This window comes from Silene latifolia, unplaced genomic scaffold, assembly GCF_048544455.1.
Source record: "Silene latifolia isolate original U9 population unplaced genomic scaffold, ASM4854445v1 scaffold_95, whole genome shotgun sequence".
NCBI lineage: Eukaryota > Viridiplantae > Streptophyta > Magnoliopsida > Caryophyllales > Caryophyllaceae > Silene > Silene latifolia.
This window is the reverse complement of record NW_027413826.1, coordinates 1251481-1268494: the sequence shown is the minus strand read 5'-3', so window position 1 is coordinate 1268494 and position 17014 is coordinate 1251481. Positions and strand designations below refer to the sequence as shown.

The 17014-nt window shown below is 33.7% G+C and overlaps 1 protein-coding gene across 1 annotated transcript; it reads right to left on the bottom strand.

The window, feature by feature from the left end:
- Window positions 1-3456: 3456 nt before the first annotated feature.
- Window positions 3457-4026, bottom strand: LOC141640598 (uncharacterized). The gene has a single exon (XM_074449332.1). It carries the CDS (start codon window positions 4024-4026, stop codon window positions 3457-3459), a length of 570 nt encoding a protein of 189 aa, XP_074305433.1.
- Between the last annotated feature and the right edge of the window lie 12988 nt (window positions 4027-17014).

Sequence of the window (17014 nt, the reverse complement as noted above, 5' to 3'; positions counted from 1 at the left end):
TATAATTGAGCATATGATGGGTCCTGGTCATCAGGTGGTAGTAGGGAACCAATACGATGTAGAACCTGCCCGCTTATTCGGAATACATAAGGTCCAGTGTTCGTGTTTACTGAATGGTCAATCTTAGCCCCCATAGAAGTAAATGCGTAACATGAATTATAAACCCGAATAAGCTCTTTGAATTTTGAACACTCACTATCATCAGTAGAGGACATTAGTCTTTTTAAGTATTCTGGTGCCTCCTTAATCTTCCGTAATTCTTCCTTTCCGTCTCTGCAACACATGTTAAATCTTGTATTATATCTATTACTGGTTTTTTTCAGTCGCTCGTTGAACCACATTAATGCCTTACACTTCGGACATTCATACTCAGGTTCCCCCAAATATAGATATTCAAACTTTCTCTTCCTTGTACCTGAAACGAAAAGTAACAATAGCCTTAATAATATAGTCTTAATAGTTCCTAGATTGAATTCTTGGTGTCCCAACTCCCAGTAATGTCCTAGTGACTTAATTATTATAATCATAATTAGGTAGGTACTGTTATCCACTAATCCCAAAAGTGCATGAAAAAAATACTTTATGCATAAATATTTAATAAAAACATACTTGTGGAGTATAATTTTTGCATAAAGCCGGCCCAAGCCAAGTTTTAACCTTTTTATTTGTGGGTTTTCATGGAGACATGGAGTACAATCCTTTGAAAATATTGTGATTACCCTTAGTCTTAAGGGTGAATTACTTGAATTGCATGATTAGTTGAGACTTGAGGATAAGCCGGAATCCCCTTATCAATCTAGGACACTTGAGTTAGTTGTTGTCACACTAATTCTTATTTTATCACAAATCTAAATTAGCGAGTCGGCTAATTTATTACCAAATTAAAAACAATCATACCTAATCCATTGATGCAAAGCATGTTATCACAAAGGTATTTAAGCGTACCCGGGTGTGGAACTGTTTGTTCCTGTGTTGAGGTAGAGGGAATATCTACATCATGTGTTGCATGGTTGTCTCCCATTCGTCTTTGGTGTGTCTGTTCTATGCTTATTCGTTTCTGTATTCTTTCTTGTCTCCTTTTTTTTTGGTAAAGGTAAAAAATATATTGATAGAGTACCAAAATACATCAACTATATTCGTCTGACCCAAGCATCAGACATAACAAAACCGAAACATAATTACATGAGTTTTCCTATCCACATAAGGTCCCTTCTAGCTAGCTTGCCTTTGAGCTGTTGCTTAATTTTGGTCCTGATTTCGTATTAAATCATTGTCACACAACCTTCCGGCCTTAGCATTTTCATCTCATGCCTGCATCCATTCCTTTGCCTCCACACATGGTAAGTAACAGCATTCAGAATGCTGTTCAGAATACCTACCTTCAATCTAGACAATCTAGCATTCCATACATGATCCCTGGTATCAGGCATCACAACTCCAACCCATGTCTGAATACGCACCATGATTTCTTTACTATACGGGCAGTTAAAGAACAGGTGTTGGCTAGTTTCCTCCTCATTTCCACAGAGACAGCAGAAATGGTCACTGCTGATATTAAGGCGAAAAAGCTTGTCTTTGGTGTTAAGGCCCTTATGCTGATTCATCCAAGCAATCATTTCATGTTTAGGGACGGTCCACTTATTCCAAACTTGATGATGCCATGCCACTTCAGGGGCTGCCTGTTGCAGCCAGGAATAACCTTTTCCAACTGAATACTCTTTACCAGGTAGCAAGTTCCATTCATTCTGATCATAGGCAGTCTGCATTTCAGTCCTTAGCTTGCACACCTTCTTCCAAGTCCAGCTAACATCATTAGGACACTGATACTCCCCCCACCCATTCCTTCTTAAGTAGGTGCTATGAATCCATTGAACCCAGAGCTTGTTAGGGTGAGCATGGATCCACCAGATAAGTTTACCAACTGCAGCTTTATTCCATAGACACTCATTCTTCAGACCCAAACCTCCTTGCTTCTTCCCTGTACAAATTTTAGACCAGGCTACTGTAGGAGTTTTGGTAAATTCTGATCCCCCACTCCATAGGAAATTCCTACAGATAGCTTCAATCTTAGCAATGACACCCTTTGGAAGAATAAATAGGGACGCCCAGTATGTATGGAGAGACTTGAAAACAGCTTTTACCAGGACCAATCTCCCAGCATAGGACAATTTTTTGGTGCCCAACATTCTGATTCTTTCTAAAACCTTATCAATGAGAGGTTGGCAATCCTTAATGCTCAATTTAGAGGGTTTGATAGGCACCCCTAAATATTTGAATGCCAAAGTGCCTTCAATACACCCAGACACTTGTACTATTTCTCTTCTAATATCAGCATTCACCCCATTGAAGTACACATTAGACTTACCTTTACTCATCTGCAAACCTGATGCTTTAGAGAAAGTAGAGAAGGTTCTGAGAAGGATCATGATGGACTCCACATCCCCTTTACAGAGAAGTAAAAGATCATCAGCAAACATCAGGCTACTTAGCTTCATATTTTTGCAAAGAGGATGGAATTTGAAGTTCATAGTAGAAGTTGTGTATGCTAGAAGCCTAGTAAGGTATTCCATACATATAGTGAATAGTAGAGGAGACAGTGGGTCTCCTTGCCTCAACCCCCTTTGGCCCTTAAACCACCCAAAAGAATCACCATTCAGGGACAAAGTGTAGCTAGCTGAGGTGACACACTCCTTGATGAGATTGAGAAATTGATTGGGAAAATTAAGCTCAGTCATCACTTGAAACAAAAACTCTCATTCTACTGAGTCATAAGCCTTTTGTAAGTCTATCTTAAATAGACATCTTGGGGAAACTGTTTTCCTTCCATATAGCCTTACCAAGTCTTGACAAATGAGAATATTCTCCATAATACTTCGTCCTTGGATAAAACCTCCTTGGGTGAGAGAAATGAGATGAGGAAGGACTTTGGCCAATCTGGAGCACAAAAGTTTGGATATACACTTGTATACCACATTACAGCAGGCAATGGGACGAAATTGCATTACAGAGGTAGGATTGGTTACCATGGGAATTAGGGTAATGCTTGTAGCATTCAACTGCTTCAACAGTTTGCCATTCCTGAAAAATTCATGTATAGCCTCACAAAAGTCCACCCCTATCAAATCCCAGCTAGCTTTAAAGAATTGGCTTGAATAACCATCAGGCCCAGGAGCCGTGTCAGTTGGAATGCTAAAAAGGATCTCTTTAATCTCATCATTAGTTACAGGAGCCAGCAATTGTTGAGAGTGGATCATATCATATTTGTTCCCATGTTCCATTGCTGTCTTGATAACACTCACAGTGGTATTGCTCCTTCCCAGCAGATTAGTATAGAAATGAATGAAGCTCTCCTGAATACCATGGGGTGTCACATGAATATCTCCTTTCTGATCAGCAATTTGGAGCACCTGATTTTGTCTTCTCCTGGTTTTGAGAAGGCCATGAAAGTATGCTGAGTTAGTGTCCCCCATCAAGATTCCAGTTAAGCTTGGCTTTTTGTTGTAAAAAATCCTGCTGAGCCTCAGCAAGCTTTCTGTACTCCTCCCTTAACTGACATTCTTGCTGAATGAGCATCTGGTCCTGGGGCCTGACACCTAGCTCCTGTTGAATCTGAGTTAATTTGGTAAGGGCTATATCAGCACCCCTCTCAATATCAGAAAATTGGGACTCATTCAAATTCTTCAAGTAAGGCTTCAGATTTCTCAACTTCCCAACCAATTCAAACATTTTAGTGCCCTTCTTACTAGTCTGCCACCCCTCTTGAACCACTGTACTGAAGTTAGCTGTCTTGCACCACATATTGAAAAATTTAAAAGGCCTGACCTTTGTATTCTGATGCTCCCCATTCCTGACCAAACACGGTGTATGATCAAAAAGCCCTTCAGGGAGAAAGTTAGCAACCATATCAGGGAATCTATCTTGCCATTCCTGGTTAATAAGCCATCTATCAAGTTTACTGTACACTCTATCTTCAGGGCACTGCTTATTATTCCAAGTATAGTAAGCCCCCAAAGAAGGACTATCCATTAATTCACATTGATGAATACAATTTAGGAAAGGCTCAAAGATCAGCTCTAGAAAAAGCTCCCCAATCCTCTCATCCGCACTTAACACACAAATTGAAATCACCAACCACACCCAAGGACCCCGTATGCTGCTAGCAATCCTACTTAGATTGGTCCAAAGGGACTCCCTCCTTATTACCATTAAAAGCATAGACAATCGTCCAATAAAAACTCACATTATCAGTCTGAGTAGTGATCTGCATATGAATATACTGAGAGTCATATTCAATAAACTGAACATTGCAAAGATTGGCTTGCCAAAGGATCCAAATACGCCCTCCAGGATGATAGGCAGTATTTGTAGAAATACTCCAGTTATTAAAAATAGCCATAGCTTTATTCATGTTAGTTGGTTTTACCTTGGTTTCTATCAATCCAAAAACACCAGCATTATTATCTAAAAGAAATTTATTAATGACTAACTGCTTATTCCTCCTATTCATACCTCGGACATTCCAAAAACCAAGGCTTAACATTAATTATTTGTAGGAGTTGAGTGACCCTCCTTCTCTATCCGTTCTGGCCGTTACACACTCTATACTACAGGATTATCAGGGGGGACCTGATTTTCATCCGTATGTACTGCAGTAATTTGTTCTATAACCGGAGCTTCATCTGATCTCAAGCATGGCACTCTTGGAGTAACCAGCAGGCTATCTTGAGGAGGAGTAGTCTTTGGTGCAACCACTGGTCTCCATATCTGTTTGACTGGTTTCACAGTTGGAACAGGTTTCACAATTTTCCTACTAGTAATTCTGCAATGTTCCTCTTCATGTCCCAACCTCTTACACCCCTTGCACGTGACTGGTTTCCATTCGTACTCTATGTCAATCTCAGTCATTTGTTGCTTCTCATCCACCACCTTAAGAGTCTTAGGGAACCTTTGATTCACTTGGACTTCCACCATAACCCTAGCATAGCCCAATCTTGCTTTTATGTCTGTAGCATTATCATTCTGTATGTATGATCCAATGGCTCCTGCTAGTTTAGGTAGACTCTGTCCCCAGAATTTCAAAGGCAGCTTATGAAGCCTCACCCATGTTGGAACACTCTTAACCTCCTCTTTCTTAAGTGGTATAACCTCCTTCCAAGGCTTGATGATGACTGGTTTGCTATCAAACAGGTAATGACCAGCCTTCAAAGACTCTCCCGCATTTCTTTCGTTTGAAAACGAACCAGAAAAATTCCATTGGGCATAAAGGATATCTTGTCAATGCTATGTTTGTGCCATATGCGTCGTAAATATCCTTCTAAAATTGCCATGGGAGGATTAGCACCTAATACAAAGCCATAAATGGCCTGCTTCCAGTATTCTACTTCCTCACACACATCCTCATTAGTAATATGAACTATAGGATAATCAACAGTTTCATTAATTATGGTATTCTTCTTACCATGCACGTGAGTCCATTCTCCTTGCGTTTCCATCGTTTGAGAGACGTCCTTGTTAATCTGAATAGGTTCATCATCCTCATCAATGGTCTCAACGATGACCTCTTCATCATCCAACTTGAATGGAGGAATGCCTACTAAATCTTGCATACTAGCATGTTTCTTGGCCTCCTCTTCATTAGGTTTTTGTGAAGACTTACTCGAAACAGAAGATTGTTGTTTCTTCCCTTTCGACGTTAACCCCTTCCTCTTAGTGATGTTACGCAGTTTTGCTGCAGATTTAGAGGCAGAATTCTTTGCCATTAGTGCAAGCAAATTCGCCCTCGAAATCGCCTGTGCAGTCGCTAGAGAGGATTAGGGTTTTTTTTGTATCTTTCTTGTCTCCTTGATTGGGGATCCATCGTTGATATTAGAACTTTTTGTTGTCTGATTTTCTTAGTTGACCTTTACTATGTATATACATATATATATGTATATACATATATATATGTATATATATATATATGTATATATATATATATATATGTATATATATATATATACATATATATATATATACATATATATATATATGTAGAGTTAGGTTCTTGTAAGTTTTGTTTCTTATGGTGAGTTGTGAGTTTGTGCTTGGAAATCTCAGCCACTAGAATATATTAGAGATGAATGGCCAACATCTAATCTTACCTGTCATATAAAATCACTGTCATTTACTTATTTTCTCTTTTTTCTAGTGCTACTTTTTTTTTTTTTACTTTAATTTTTTTATCTCCTTTTTTTACCTCGTGTTATTATGTTTTTTTTTTACAACTTTGATTTTTTTTTTCCTCTTATGTTTTTCTCTAATTTTCTCATTATGTTTCCGTTTTTTCTTTTTCTTTTTGTACTAGATTTTTTTTAATTGAATTTTTTTTACTCTTATTTTTTTTAACTCGTGTTATTGTGCTGTTATTGTGCTTTTTTTTACTTTGATTTGTTTTACGACTTTGATTTCTTTCTCTTTTTTTTTACCACATGTTATTGTGCTGTTATTGTTATTCCGCTATTATTGTGATGTTATTCTGCTGTTACTTTGATTTTTTTATGACTTTGATTTTTTCCCCTTCTTTTTACCACGTGTTATTGTTTTGTTATTCTACTGTTATTCTGCTGTTATTGTGATGTTATTCAGGTGTCACTCTGATTTTTTTACTACTTTTGATTTTTTTACTTTTTTCTACCACATCTTATTGTGCTGTTATTCTGGTGTTATTGTGATGTTATTCCGGTGTCACTTTGATTTTTTTTACTCTTTTTTTTTCCCGTGTTATTGTACTGTTATTGTAGTTTTATCCGTGTGTTATTGGAGTATTATTCTGGTGTTATTATTGTGTTATTGTAGTGTCATTGTTATCTTCTGCAACTTCAATTTTCAATAACAGCGCTAGTGACTGAATTCAAACATATCATACACTAGTGATTGAATCAATCTCCATTGAACACCACAATCATCACCATTCATTTACAAGTTTCAAATCTAAATCTCTAAAGATCTACCTAAACGACCTCCAATCTACTAAATGAGTGCTTAACCAATCAATATTTGTGTTGTGCTATAGCCGAACCAATCAAAATTGGTGTAATGATGAATCCCTCTCCGCTGTAGCCGACAAATCAATATAGCCGAATAATAACACATAAAATTCCTTGCACCATGTTAACACTAAGGATACCATGCAATTTTCTTCTCCAATTGAAATGTGGTCTCTGGTGGTGCTAATAGTACATATGTATGTATATTTGCAAATTCTGCAAGGTCAAGTTTAGAATGTAATCTTTGTTTCATTCTTTTGCTTTTCACAACATAAGTTGTAAATTTTACATCAGGTAGCCAAGCAGATTAAAATTGAGTTTGAGATTTCGTGATTCTATTACTGTTAAACAAATCATTTGCCTTATCGTATATTTGTATCAATTCATGTGTAGTTAATAGTTAATACCTGCAAATGAACATAATGAAGGCCGGTATGTTTCGATGAATGCTTACATAGTTTATATAACGGGTACAAGTCGTACAACGAATTTCAACAACGAATTTTTATCATCCTTTGGGGGGCTTCGCCCAAATTACTCGTACTTATGAAATAAATACATATACTGAGCTTATCATCAGCTATGAACAATTAAATTACAATTTTGTTAGATTACTCATTTGCCTAGAACATCAAAGCTGTCATTGATCTTCTCGTCAAAGCTGTCTACCATGTCGCCGTCGTAAACCCGTTGTTCGGTTAATTCAGTTTTTTTAATGGTCCGGTTGATTGTGTTCAAGAAGAAGATGATTGTAGTGGTGATAAGGATCTAGATTGTAATGGTGAATTGGTTATTTTTCGGAAGGTTAAGAAAAAAGGGAAGGATAAGATTCGGTTTCTTTTGTTTAATTGCCGACGTTTTGATGGCAGAGGCTTGAGAAGAAGGAATGTCAGGATTTATTTTATTTTTTTAATTCAATCTCATGCGTTAATTTTTCATGATCTAATGGCTGAGATTTGTGAGCACACAAACTCATAACTCACCGTAAAAACAAAACTCACGAGAACCCGCCTATATATATATATATATATATATATATATATATATATATATATATATATATATATATATATATATATATATATATATATATATATATATATTACTATATATATATGAGGAGGATTATGTGTCCTACCATGATCGAAACTGTATAAAATAATACCTTTTTTACTCTGAGGTAGTAAAGGAGACGCTTCTCTAACCTATTCCTATTCATGTTAAAGAACCTAATACTTAACCGGTCAGGTATGGTGTAACCTTTTTTTACCATAGTCCATAATAATAATTACCTTCTAATATTTAGTACATATTAGTATTGTATTCCATTTAGGACGTTCAAGGTGTAATATTTTTAAATAAAGTTCATGATAATAATTACCATCCATTATTATTAGGTAGCTTTCCATTTCAGTCACTTTGATAGGAACACAATCAATGAGTGTCTTCCACGCAATACTCTAACTTTGCCTGAGTATACTATTTTTTTTTTGGTTCGTTTTTCAAGGAACCATTTGTCTGAATAGACTATTTTCTATTATACTTTTTTCTTTAGCTAACACTCTTATTTTGATCTCCTTGCAGATCTGTAGACAGAAAGAAAGTAGATCTATAGACAGAAAGAAAGTGAGGGTATCCGACAAATATATAAATTTGCCGATATAGAAAGTAAAAATAGTAATGATTAATTTCAGTTAAACATTGGCTGATGATGCTGGCTTAATGAGGAACTAATTTGTAATACTCATCCACAGTTACTTGCAAATAATTTTCGAAAGCCTACCAGCGCTAGAAGTTAACTCTAGTGGAGTTTACACTCAGCAAACTGCAAGATTACAGGAGCTTGTGGACTTTATTCAGTCTCAGGTATTGGCTTCTTAGTAACCTTACAAGCCTGCTTCATACTAATTAGATCAAATTTTGATGCACTTCTATGGTTGTATTATTTGTATATTATTGGTATCCCTTGTGCTCTAGCTGTGAATTTAGTGTCTTTAAATGTTCCTAGCTCCAATATTTGTTGTCTCTTCTCCAATCTATATATGTTTCATTGTATTGCACGAGCTTGCCAAAGTAGAATTAGAAAACCTTGGATAACAAAGTTGAATTAGCTCAAAGTCGAGGGCATTTTAGTCTAATTCTTGTGTGTGTGTGTATATAGGTTGAAAATTTTCAGAGTCCTATTTGATAACTTTTTCTGCCTAGCTTTGAATCTTGTAAATATGTTAAAATGTCCAAGAGATTTCTAGGGTTATGCTCTTTCATGTACATGATTTACTTAATCATGGACATGCTTTCCCATTGTCTGAATATGCTATTTTATATTATACTTTTTACCTTAGCTAGCACTCTTATTTTGATCTACATGTAGATCTGTATTATTGTTTACATATCTGTATGCACAATCTGTATGTTTGTGCTTAAATTGTGTGTGGCTTTAACAATTAGCATTTCGTATGAAATAGAAAATAGAACTGGTAATAATACTGAACTTTAACATTATAAAACCAAAGAGAATAACATATTAATAAGTTTCGAAAGAAAAATGAGTATATCCAACTGATATATAAATAAGCTGAAATAGAAAGAAAAAATTGTAATGATACTGAACTTTAACATTACAAAACTAAAGAGAACAATCAACTAATAAGTTTTGAGAGAAATTAACTATATCCTAATGATACTAAATCTGATATATTATCGACTTTGAGAGTAGTTTATGTTGAAGGCTTCCTGGCTCTGGTCTTCGCATTACCTTTCGTTTTACTGAGTCAAAGGAACAATCAAACAAATCATCAATACCATAACCAGTATAGGAAGATAACACGTAATTGAGTATAAAAAATACAAACCTTCTTTTATTTTGGTCTGTAAGTAGTGTCTCTTTCTCGCCTGGTTCATGATCGTTTAACTCACTAAATAGAACCACAGAATTGCGACGCTTTCTTCCGCTCGTAGTCCTCGCCTTTTGGTTTATAAGTAGTGTCTCTTCTTCATCTGGTTCAAGATCGTTTAACTCATCTAATAGAACCAATGAATTGCGACGCTTTTTGCCGCTTGTAGTTTTTGCCTTTCCCTTTGCTTTACTGAAGTAATAAAGTATTTACAAAAACCTTTAATACTCAAACAACAATCAATATAAATAAATAACGTAGATGACAGATACAATGAGAACGAATAATACAATGGGAATGAATAGTACAGACATCGTGCGTTGGATTTCAAGTAGCGTCTCTTCTTCATCTGATTCCTTTTCGTTTAAATCATCTAATATAACCACGGAATTGCGACGCTTTCTGCCACTCGTAGTCTTCGCCTTACCCTTTGCTTTACTAAAGCAATAAAGTATTTATACAAATCTTTAGTACCCTGACAATAGTCAATAAAAATAGATAACAAATACAATGGGAAAGGATAATACAGACCTTGTTGTGCGTTGGATTACATGAAGCGCCTCTTCTTCAGTTGATTCTTTTTCGGATAGTTCATCTAATATGACCACTGAGTTTCGACCTTTTTTGACACTTGTTAGACTGCTAGATGATGCTTCATTGACCTATATATGTTTAACGGTTATGTTGTGAATATAGGAGGGATCATGGATGTCAATAAACATGAAGAACTTTACTGTACCTCGATTACAGGATTTTCTGCAATGTTAAGTCCGTCGGGTCCGTGATTGGAAGCTTGGATTTTAATTTTGAACATAAACTCTTTGCTAACAAAAGTATTTTGTATCAGTTTTGGGACTGGGTTAAAATCCTCATCGTCTTCATCCTAGTTGGATTATGAATATCAGAAATTGTTTAAAATGTATATATAGAACAAATAATAGTGGTAGCATCCATGGTAATAGGAAAGAGGTGAACTGAAACCTCAATTGGTTGAGCATCATATAAAGTGACGGCGTCTTGTCCGATAAGCCTTCTTGCGTCAGTGTCAAAAACTACAAAAGTAGCCTTACAATTTTGATCTTCAACTTTCAGGTCAATCCAATATCTGGTAGAAGAAAGGAAATAAGACAGGTATATTAAGGATTCCAAGGATGTCCAATGTTTTTTTTTTTTTTTTTAAATCTGGAAGTTAGCTACCTAATTGTTTGAGTTTCAATTGTTTTATGGCATTTGGAGCACCACAAATCTGATTCTATCTTCCTTCGTGTAGGTTTATTGGTACAACCAAAACATGAGGTATAGTGCCAAAGTCTTTCAGTGCCAATATCTTTCACTTTAGCAACACAATAACATATGAGGTCCTGCATATACAAGTAAAGGATTAGATTAAGCTGTAGAATGAGTGAGTCTTTTTTTCACATTCATGAGTAATATATATTTATATTACCTGTTGATAATCTGTCTTGTAATATTCCACGATGCTTGATATATCTTTGTTCATAAATTGTTGGGAGTGTTCTTCTAATTTGTACTCCCCGGTATCTCCCCTAATAATAAAAGTTGTACAGTGAGTAATGTTTAAATCCACGCATTTATATGGGTAGAGAAATGTGAGATTTAAATTTCGAAATTACTTGAGAGATGCTCTGAAGGTATTCACTTCCGGGATGTCTAGATTCATGTATATCCTACATGCTGATGATGTTGATACGCTATATTTAGTAATTGAATAGGGATCCTCACCTCTGCAGTCTTTCACCAAAAGAGAAGTAACAATTATTATATTTGGTTGGTCATAGCCATTGTATTTTTCCTTAAGTGCAAGGAAGTCAGCAACACACTGATCCCATAATGAGATTCTTGTGCTTTGTCTCCTTTATGGAGTAAAAACAAAGTATATAATTAAAGAGATGATGTTCCAAATAAAATCAGAGCATTTAAATAAGTAAATTTCATATAACACCATAATAAAACGTACCCCTCGTTTTTGATATCAACAGTAACATAACTTCCTTTAGTTACTTTTTTTTTAATTCGTCCTTTACCACCACTCCAATCAAATCTATGCGTATTAAAAATTATTGTTAGTGACACGTATAAAAGAGAACTTTCACTGAGAACATATACGTCTTTAAAAGGAACTTTTACTGAGAATCTACTAACCTGTGAGAACTGTATGAATTTCTCTTCTCTGATCAAGGTTGTTGAAGTGGATAAAATCAAATCTATGATGAGGTATAGTCGTATCCTGATCTTCAAAAACTTTGATAAATGTGGAAAAGTAAAATCTAATCATGATCTTACTGTCGCTGACTATTAGATAGTCTTTTAGGTTCGCGACAATATCAAAGTTTTTGATGATGTGTATTTTTCCATCAACTACTTTTGACCGGAATCGATCCGTCCACATTTTAGGTGCAATAATTGCGTAAATATAATCACCCTATATAATAAATAAATAAATAAATTATTAGGGTGGAATGAATTTAAAAAAAGAAATCAAACAAAAAACAGCTAAATGGGGACAAAGTAAACGTGAGAATTAGCTCAACACACATTGTATGGAACAATGGATTTGTTCAGTGTGATTTTATTCAAGTGAAGTAATTAACTTTCACGTCATTAGAGAAAAGTACCTCCTCGTCGATCAAAACCATAGAAACGTGGAATAGTTCCTTATTATTATATGGATTGTATACATGACGTAACCGAGAGACCCTGACTTTGATTTTCCAAGCTTTAGCGGACTCCTCATCATTTGGTCTCACTTTCAATTCATTGATGGTAGAATAAGTCCTGGGAATAGGACATATTGCATGAGATTAGTAACATAGGAAAATTAAGCAAAGACTACCCATAAAACCAAAGGTATAAAACGATAGTGAAGCATATGTTACCTGTAAGCCATGAAAATCAAAGTAATATAATAATAATATAAATAAAAACAATTAATTTTTTTTATGGCGACGATAACAATAAATCTAGGAACTTCAAAACAGTATATTATGTCCGTGTTGTTGGAAGGGTATTTATATAGCATGTAAATCGAGTTTGTATGGAACTCAGAGAAATAAAATAGCATGTAAATTGAAATTGTATAGGACATTGAGAACTGAGTTTGTATAGAAGAATTACAAACTGTATAGGACATTGAGAATTGAGTAAACTCTATCTCCTATGTCTATCAACGTACGTGGTTGAGGAGAAATAGGACAAAACTATGCAAAGTTATTAGGAATAGGTAAAATGTTTACTATATCAGCATTAGCATGTAAATTGAATTTGTATAGGACATTGAGAATTAAGTTTGTATAGAAGAATTACAAACTGTATAGGACATTGAGAATTGAGTAAACTCTATCTCCTATGTCTATCAACGTACGTGGTTGAGGAGAAATAGGACAAAACTATGCAAACTTATTAGGAATAGGTAAAATGTTTACTATATCAGCATTATGATTTAATATTATTTTAATTGTAGTATAGGACATTGAGAATTGAGTTTGTATAGAAGAATTACAAACTGTATAGGACATTGAGAATTGAGTAAACTTTATCTCCTATGTCTATCAACGTACGTGGTTGAGGAGAAATAGGACAAAACTATGCAAACTTATTAGGAATAGGTAAAATGTTTACTATATCAGCATTAGCATGTAAATTGAATTTGTATAGGACATTGAGAATTGAGTTTGTATAGAAGAATTACAAACTGTATAGGACATTGAGAATTGAGTAAACTCTATCTCCTATGTCTATCAACGTACGTGGTTGAGGAGAAATAGGACAAAACTATGCAAACTTATTAGGAATAGGTAAAATGTTTACTATATCAACATTAGGATTTAATATTATTTTAATTGTAGGTGTTTCTAAAAAGTTGGAGACTACCACGTCGCTCGAAAAAAACCTCAAATATATATTTATATTGATTGATTTATTAAACTATAATTAATATTTTGCTGAGATTTATACAGCATTTGTTAAATTTATATTTAATGCTCAGCTGTAATTAATACTTGTATTTATGGCTGGGTTGACACGTGGCGCATCTACAGCGCTTCAACCCAGTTTTATATATATACTAGGTAGTATCCCGCATTTCGCGCGACCTGTTTTTAAATTTTATAATTATAGTTAAAGAAAAATACAGTAATATAATTCATATATGACCTGTATTATTTTTATACTTATAAATAAAAAAAAAATTATTTTTTCTCAAGTTTAATTTTTTTATGTTTAAGTACAATGTTTTAAAATAAAATACATATAATTTTTTTTTGAGGGGTCATGACTAAAATAAAATACATATAATTTTAACTAAACCTAATACATGATAATTAATTATGCATGATCAAGGTTTTATAAATAAATTTGTGTATGATCAAATATCATATTAATTAAAATAAAATTTATTTGAATAATGCAATAATCAGCATTAAGTTCTCAAATTATATTATTTCATGATACGTTATGTTCCAAATCAGCTAATATTTGTTCAATATGATGTGAATATAATTTTATACAATTTTTTATTTTTTTCCGTATAACATGTGATATTTATGCATCAAACATATATGATCCAAACTCATTTTTTTAAAATGTTTTGATTGTGTCGTGTCTTGCATGTGTTATATGTCAAACATATCTATAAGAAATATTGACCTTTTGTGTTTTTTAGCAAATATTTATAACGATATTAAGAGTTTATCTCCTAATAAATTAGATTGAACTTTTTCGAATATTAAATTTTAAGGTTTAACTTCAAAGTTTTTAAAAGATAACATATAAAATATTTAACTAAAAGTAATATTTAGTTAGTAATAATTAATATTTTATACTTGATGCATACATATTTAGTTAAATATATTAAGGGAAAATGTAATTTGTTTTCTACTTTTCATGTCATTTATAATACTCCCTCCTATTCAATATAAACTTCTCTATTTCCTTTTCCGTCTATTCACAATAACTTCCCTATTTCCTTTTTTTGGTAAGTGTTTGTGTGGTCCAAATTTAATTGTATGGTAGGGTAGTGTATTTGTGTGGTACAAATTTATTTATATGGTGGGTAGTTTGTTTTCTTAAATTTTGTGTCAAAATAAAAGAGGAAGTTTATTGTGAATAGAAGGGAGTACTATATTACTTAATAATCATTACTTTTGTTTTTATTATTCAAATGCACTCGCGTTCACTGTGTACATACATACTCGTTATCACATTATTAAAACCTCTCAAATCCCATATATATTCGATTTCTCACAATATAATTTTTTTCATTTCCACACTATAAAAATATTATCTCTTAGTAGTTTTCTTAAATTTACGTTTTAAATAAATACAATGACTCTTCCAAATATATTTTTCTTAATGGATTTAATGCTCTAATCTTTATAAATTTCTCAAAATATTTTTTTTACGTAAATGTACAAGATTGTGAGTTACTCATCTCCGCCTACAAAATATTTCAATTAATATTATCAAAATTAGACTCAATTGAAAACATTTTTCGCAATGAACGTAATTATTTACTTTTTAGAATTTTTATCAAAATATTTTTTTATTAAATTTTGAATCAAATCACCGTAATTACATAATTTAATTTTAAAATAAAACTTATTAAGCTATAATTAATTCTGCTGAGATTTTTTATACATCATTTATTATGTTCATATTAAATGATTAGCTCAGAATTAAAGTCCATCATTAAGGTTGTATAGGACACGTGGCGCATCCACAAACGTTTTTTTCAACCCATTATATATATATATATATATATATATATATATATATATATATATATATATATATATATATATATATATTTGGGATCCCGTGAGAATCCCTTATATAATGAGAACTGTGAGAACCATTCACAATCGTTAGATCTAAAAACAAATGTAGCGCTGAGATTAAATCAGTTAAGTCCCCAAAATTTCCAATCCCGCACCCTTCTTACTTTGTCATTTTGCAAAATCTCTTTCTCACTCCTTTTCTTCTCTCTCTCTCTCTCTCTCTCTCTCTCTCTCTCTCTCTCTCTCTCTCTCTCTCTCTCTCTCTCTCTCTCTCTCTTTGATTATCAATGTTCAACGAGCTCGCGACGACATTAATGGCGGACGACCTTTTGGCGACTTACCCCCTCCTTCATACCACCACCCTCCTCCTCCTCAACAGCAAGAACAAAAAAGCTCAAGAAATCAGTGAATATCCATGAAGTTAACCCTAGTATTTCCGATACTCCAATTCATTCCCAATTGTTCCTCTCAGAAACGCTCTTAAACGGTCCAATCCTCCTTTTGATTCCGCTCCTAAAGATTCTCGTAAATTTCTTTTCTTTACTTGTTTTAATTATGTTATTACTTTTGATTTGTTTTACTGTGTATAGTAGTAAAAGTCAATTGGGATCAAATCTTGCTTATAATTAGTGTTTCTGGATTGATTGAATTAGTTCCCGATTGTTAATTTGGTAAAAGAACGAGTTAGTTGAGCATTTTTAAGTTGAAATATAAATTGAAATTAAGAGAAGTAATGGCAGCATGGAATTATATTTGTGTTTTCGAGCTTTCGAGCTTTCGAGTTTTAAATAGTGTTTGATGTTAATATTCTTAGCTTTGCGGGAAATATCTTAGAAGACAAGGCGAGAATTAACTAGTTTAATTAGTTTACTCTTCGATTATCACAGTTTTGAAGAATTATGATAATTGCATATAATGAAATGCTTATAGTGAATGACCAATATGCTACTTCATATAATTGAAAATGTTTGCATACGCCTTTTGTATGCATACAGTTGAACTCTTTTTTAGACTCAATCTGGTTTCCATAAATTATTCTATTGTATTCACTCTAGTTACTTAATATTCTTTCATAAATGGACAAGGATTTTACAACGCTTCAAAGTCGTGATTGCTGGCGGAAGTCACCGTGCTACATTCGTTGCAGCAGCATAAGGTGCTTCAGCTATGCTTTAAGATGATCAAGAATATTTGTGCGAAGAGATCGATGCTAGATTGTTGTTCTGGAACGGTAACTCAAACAAAATGACTCGAGACAAACTTCTGGCAATAGGAGCTGCGTAGCTTTTTACTTATACCA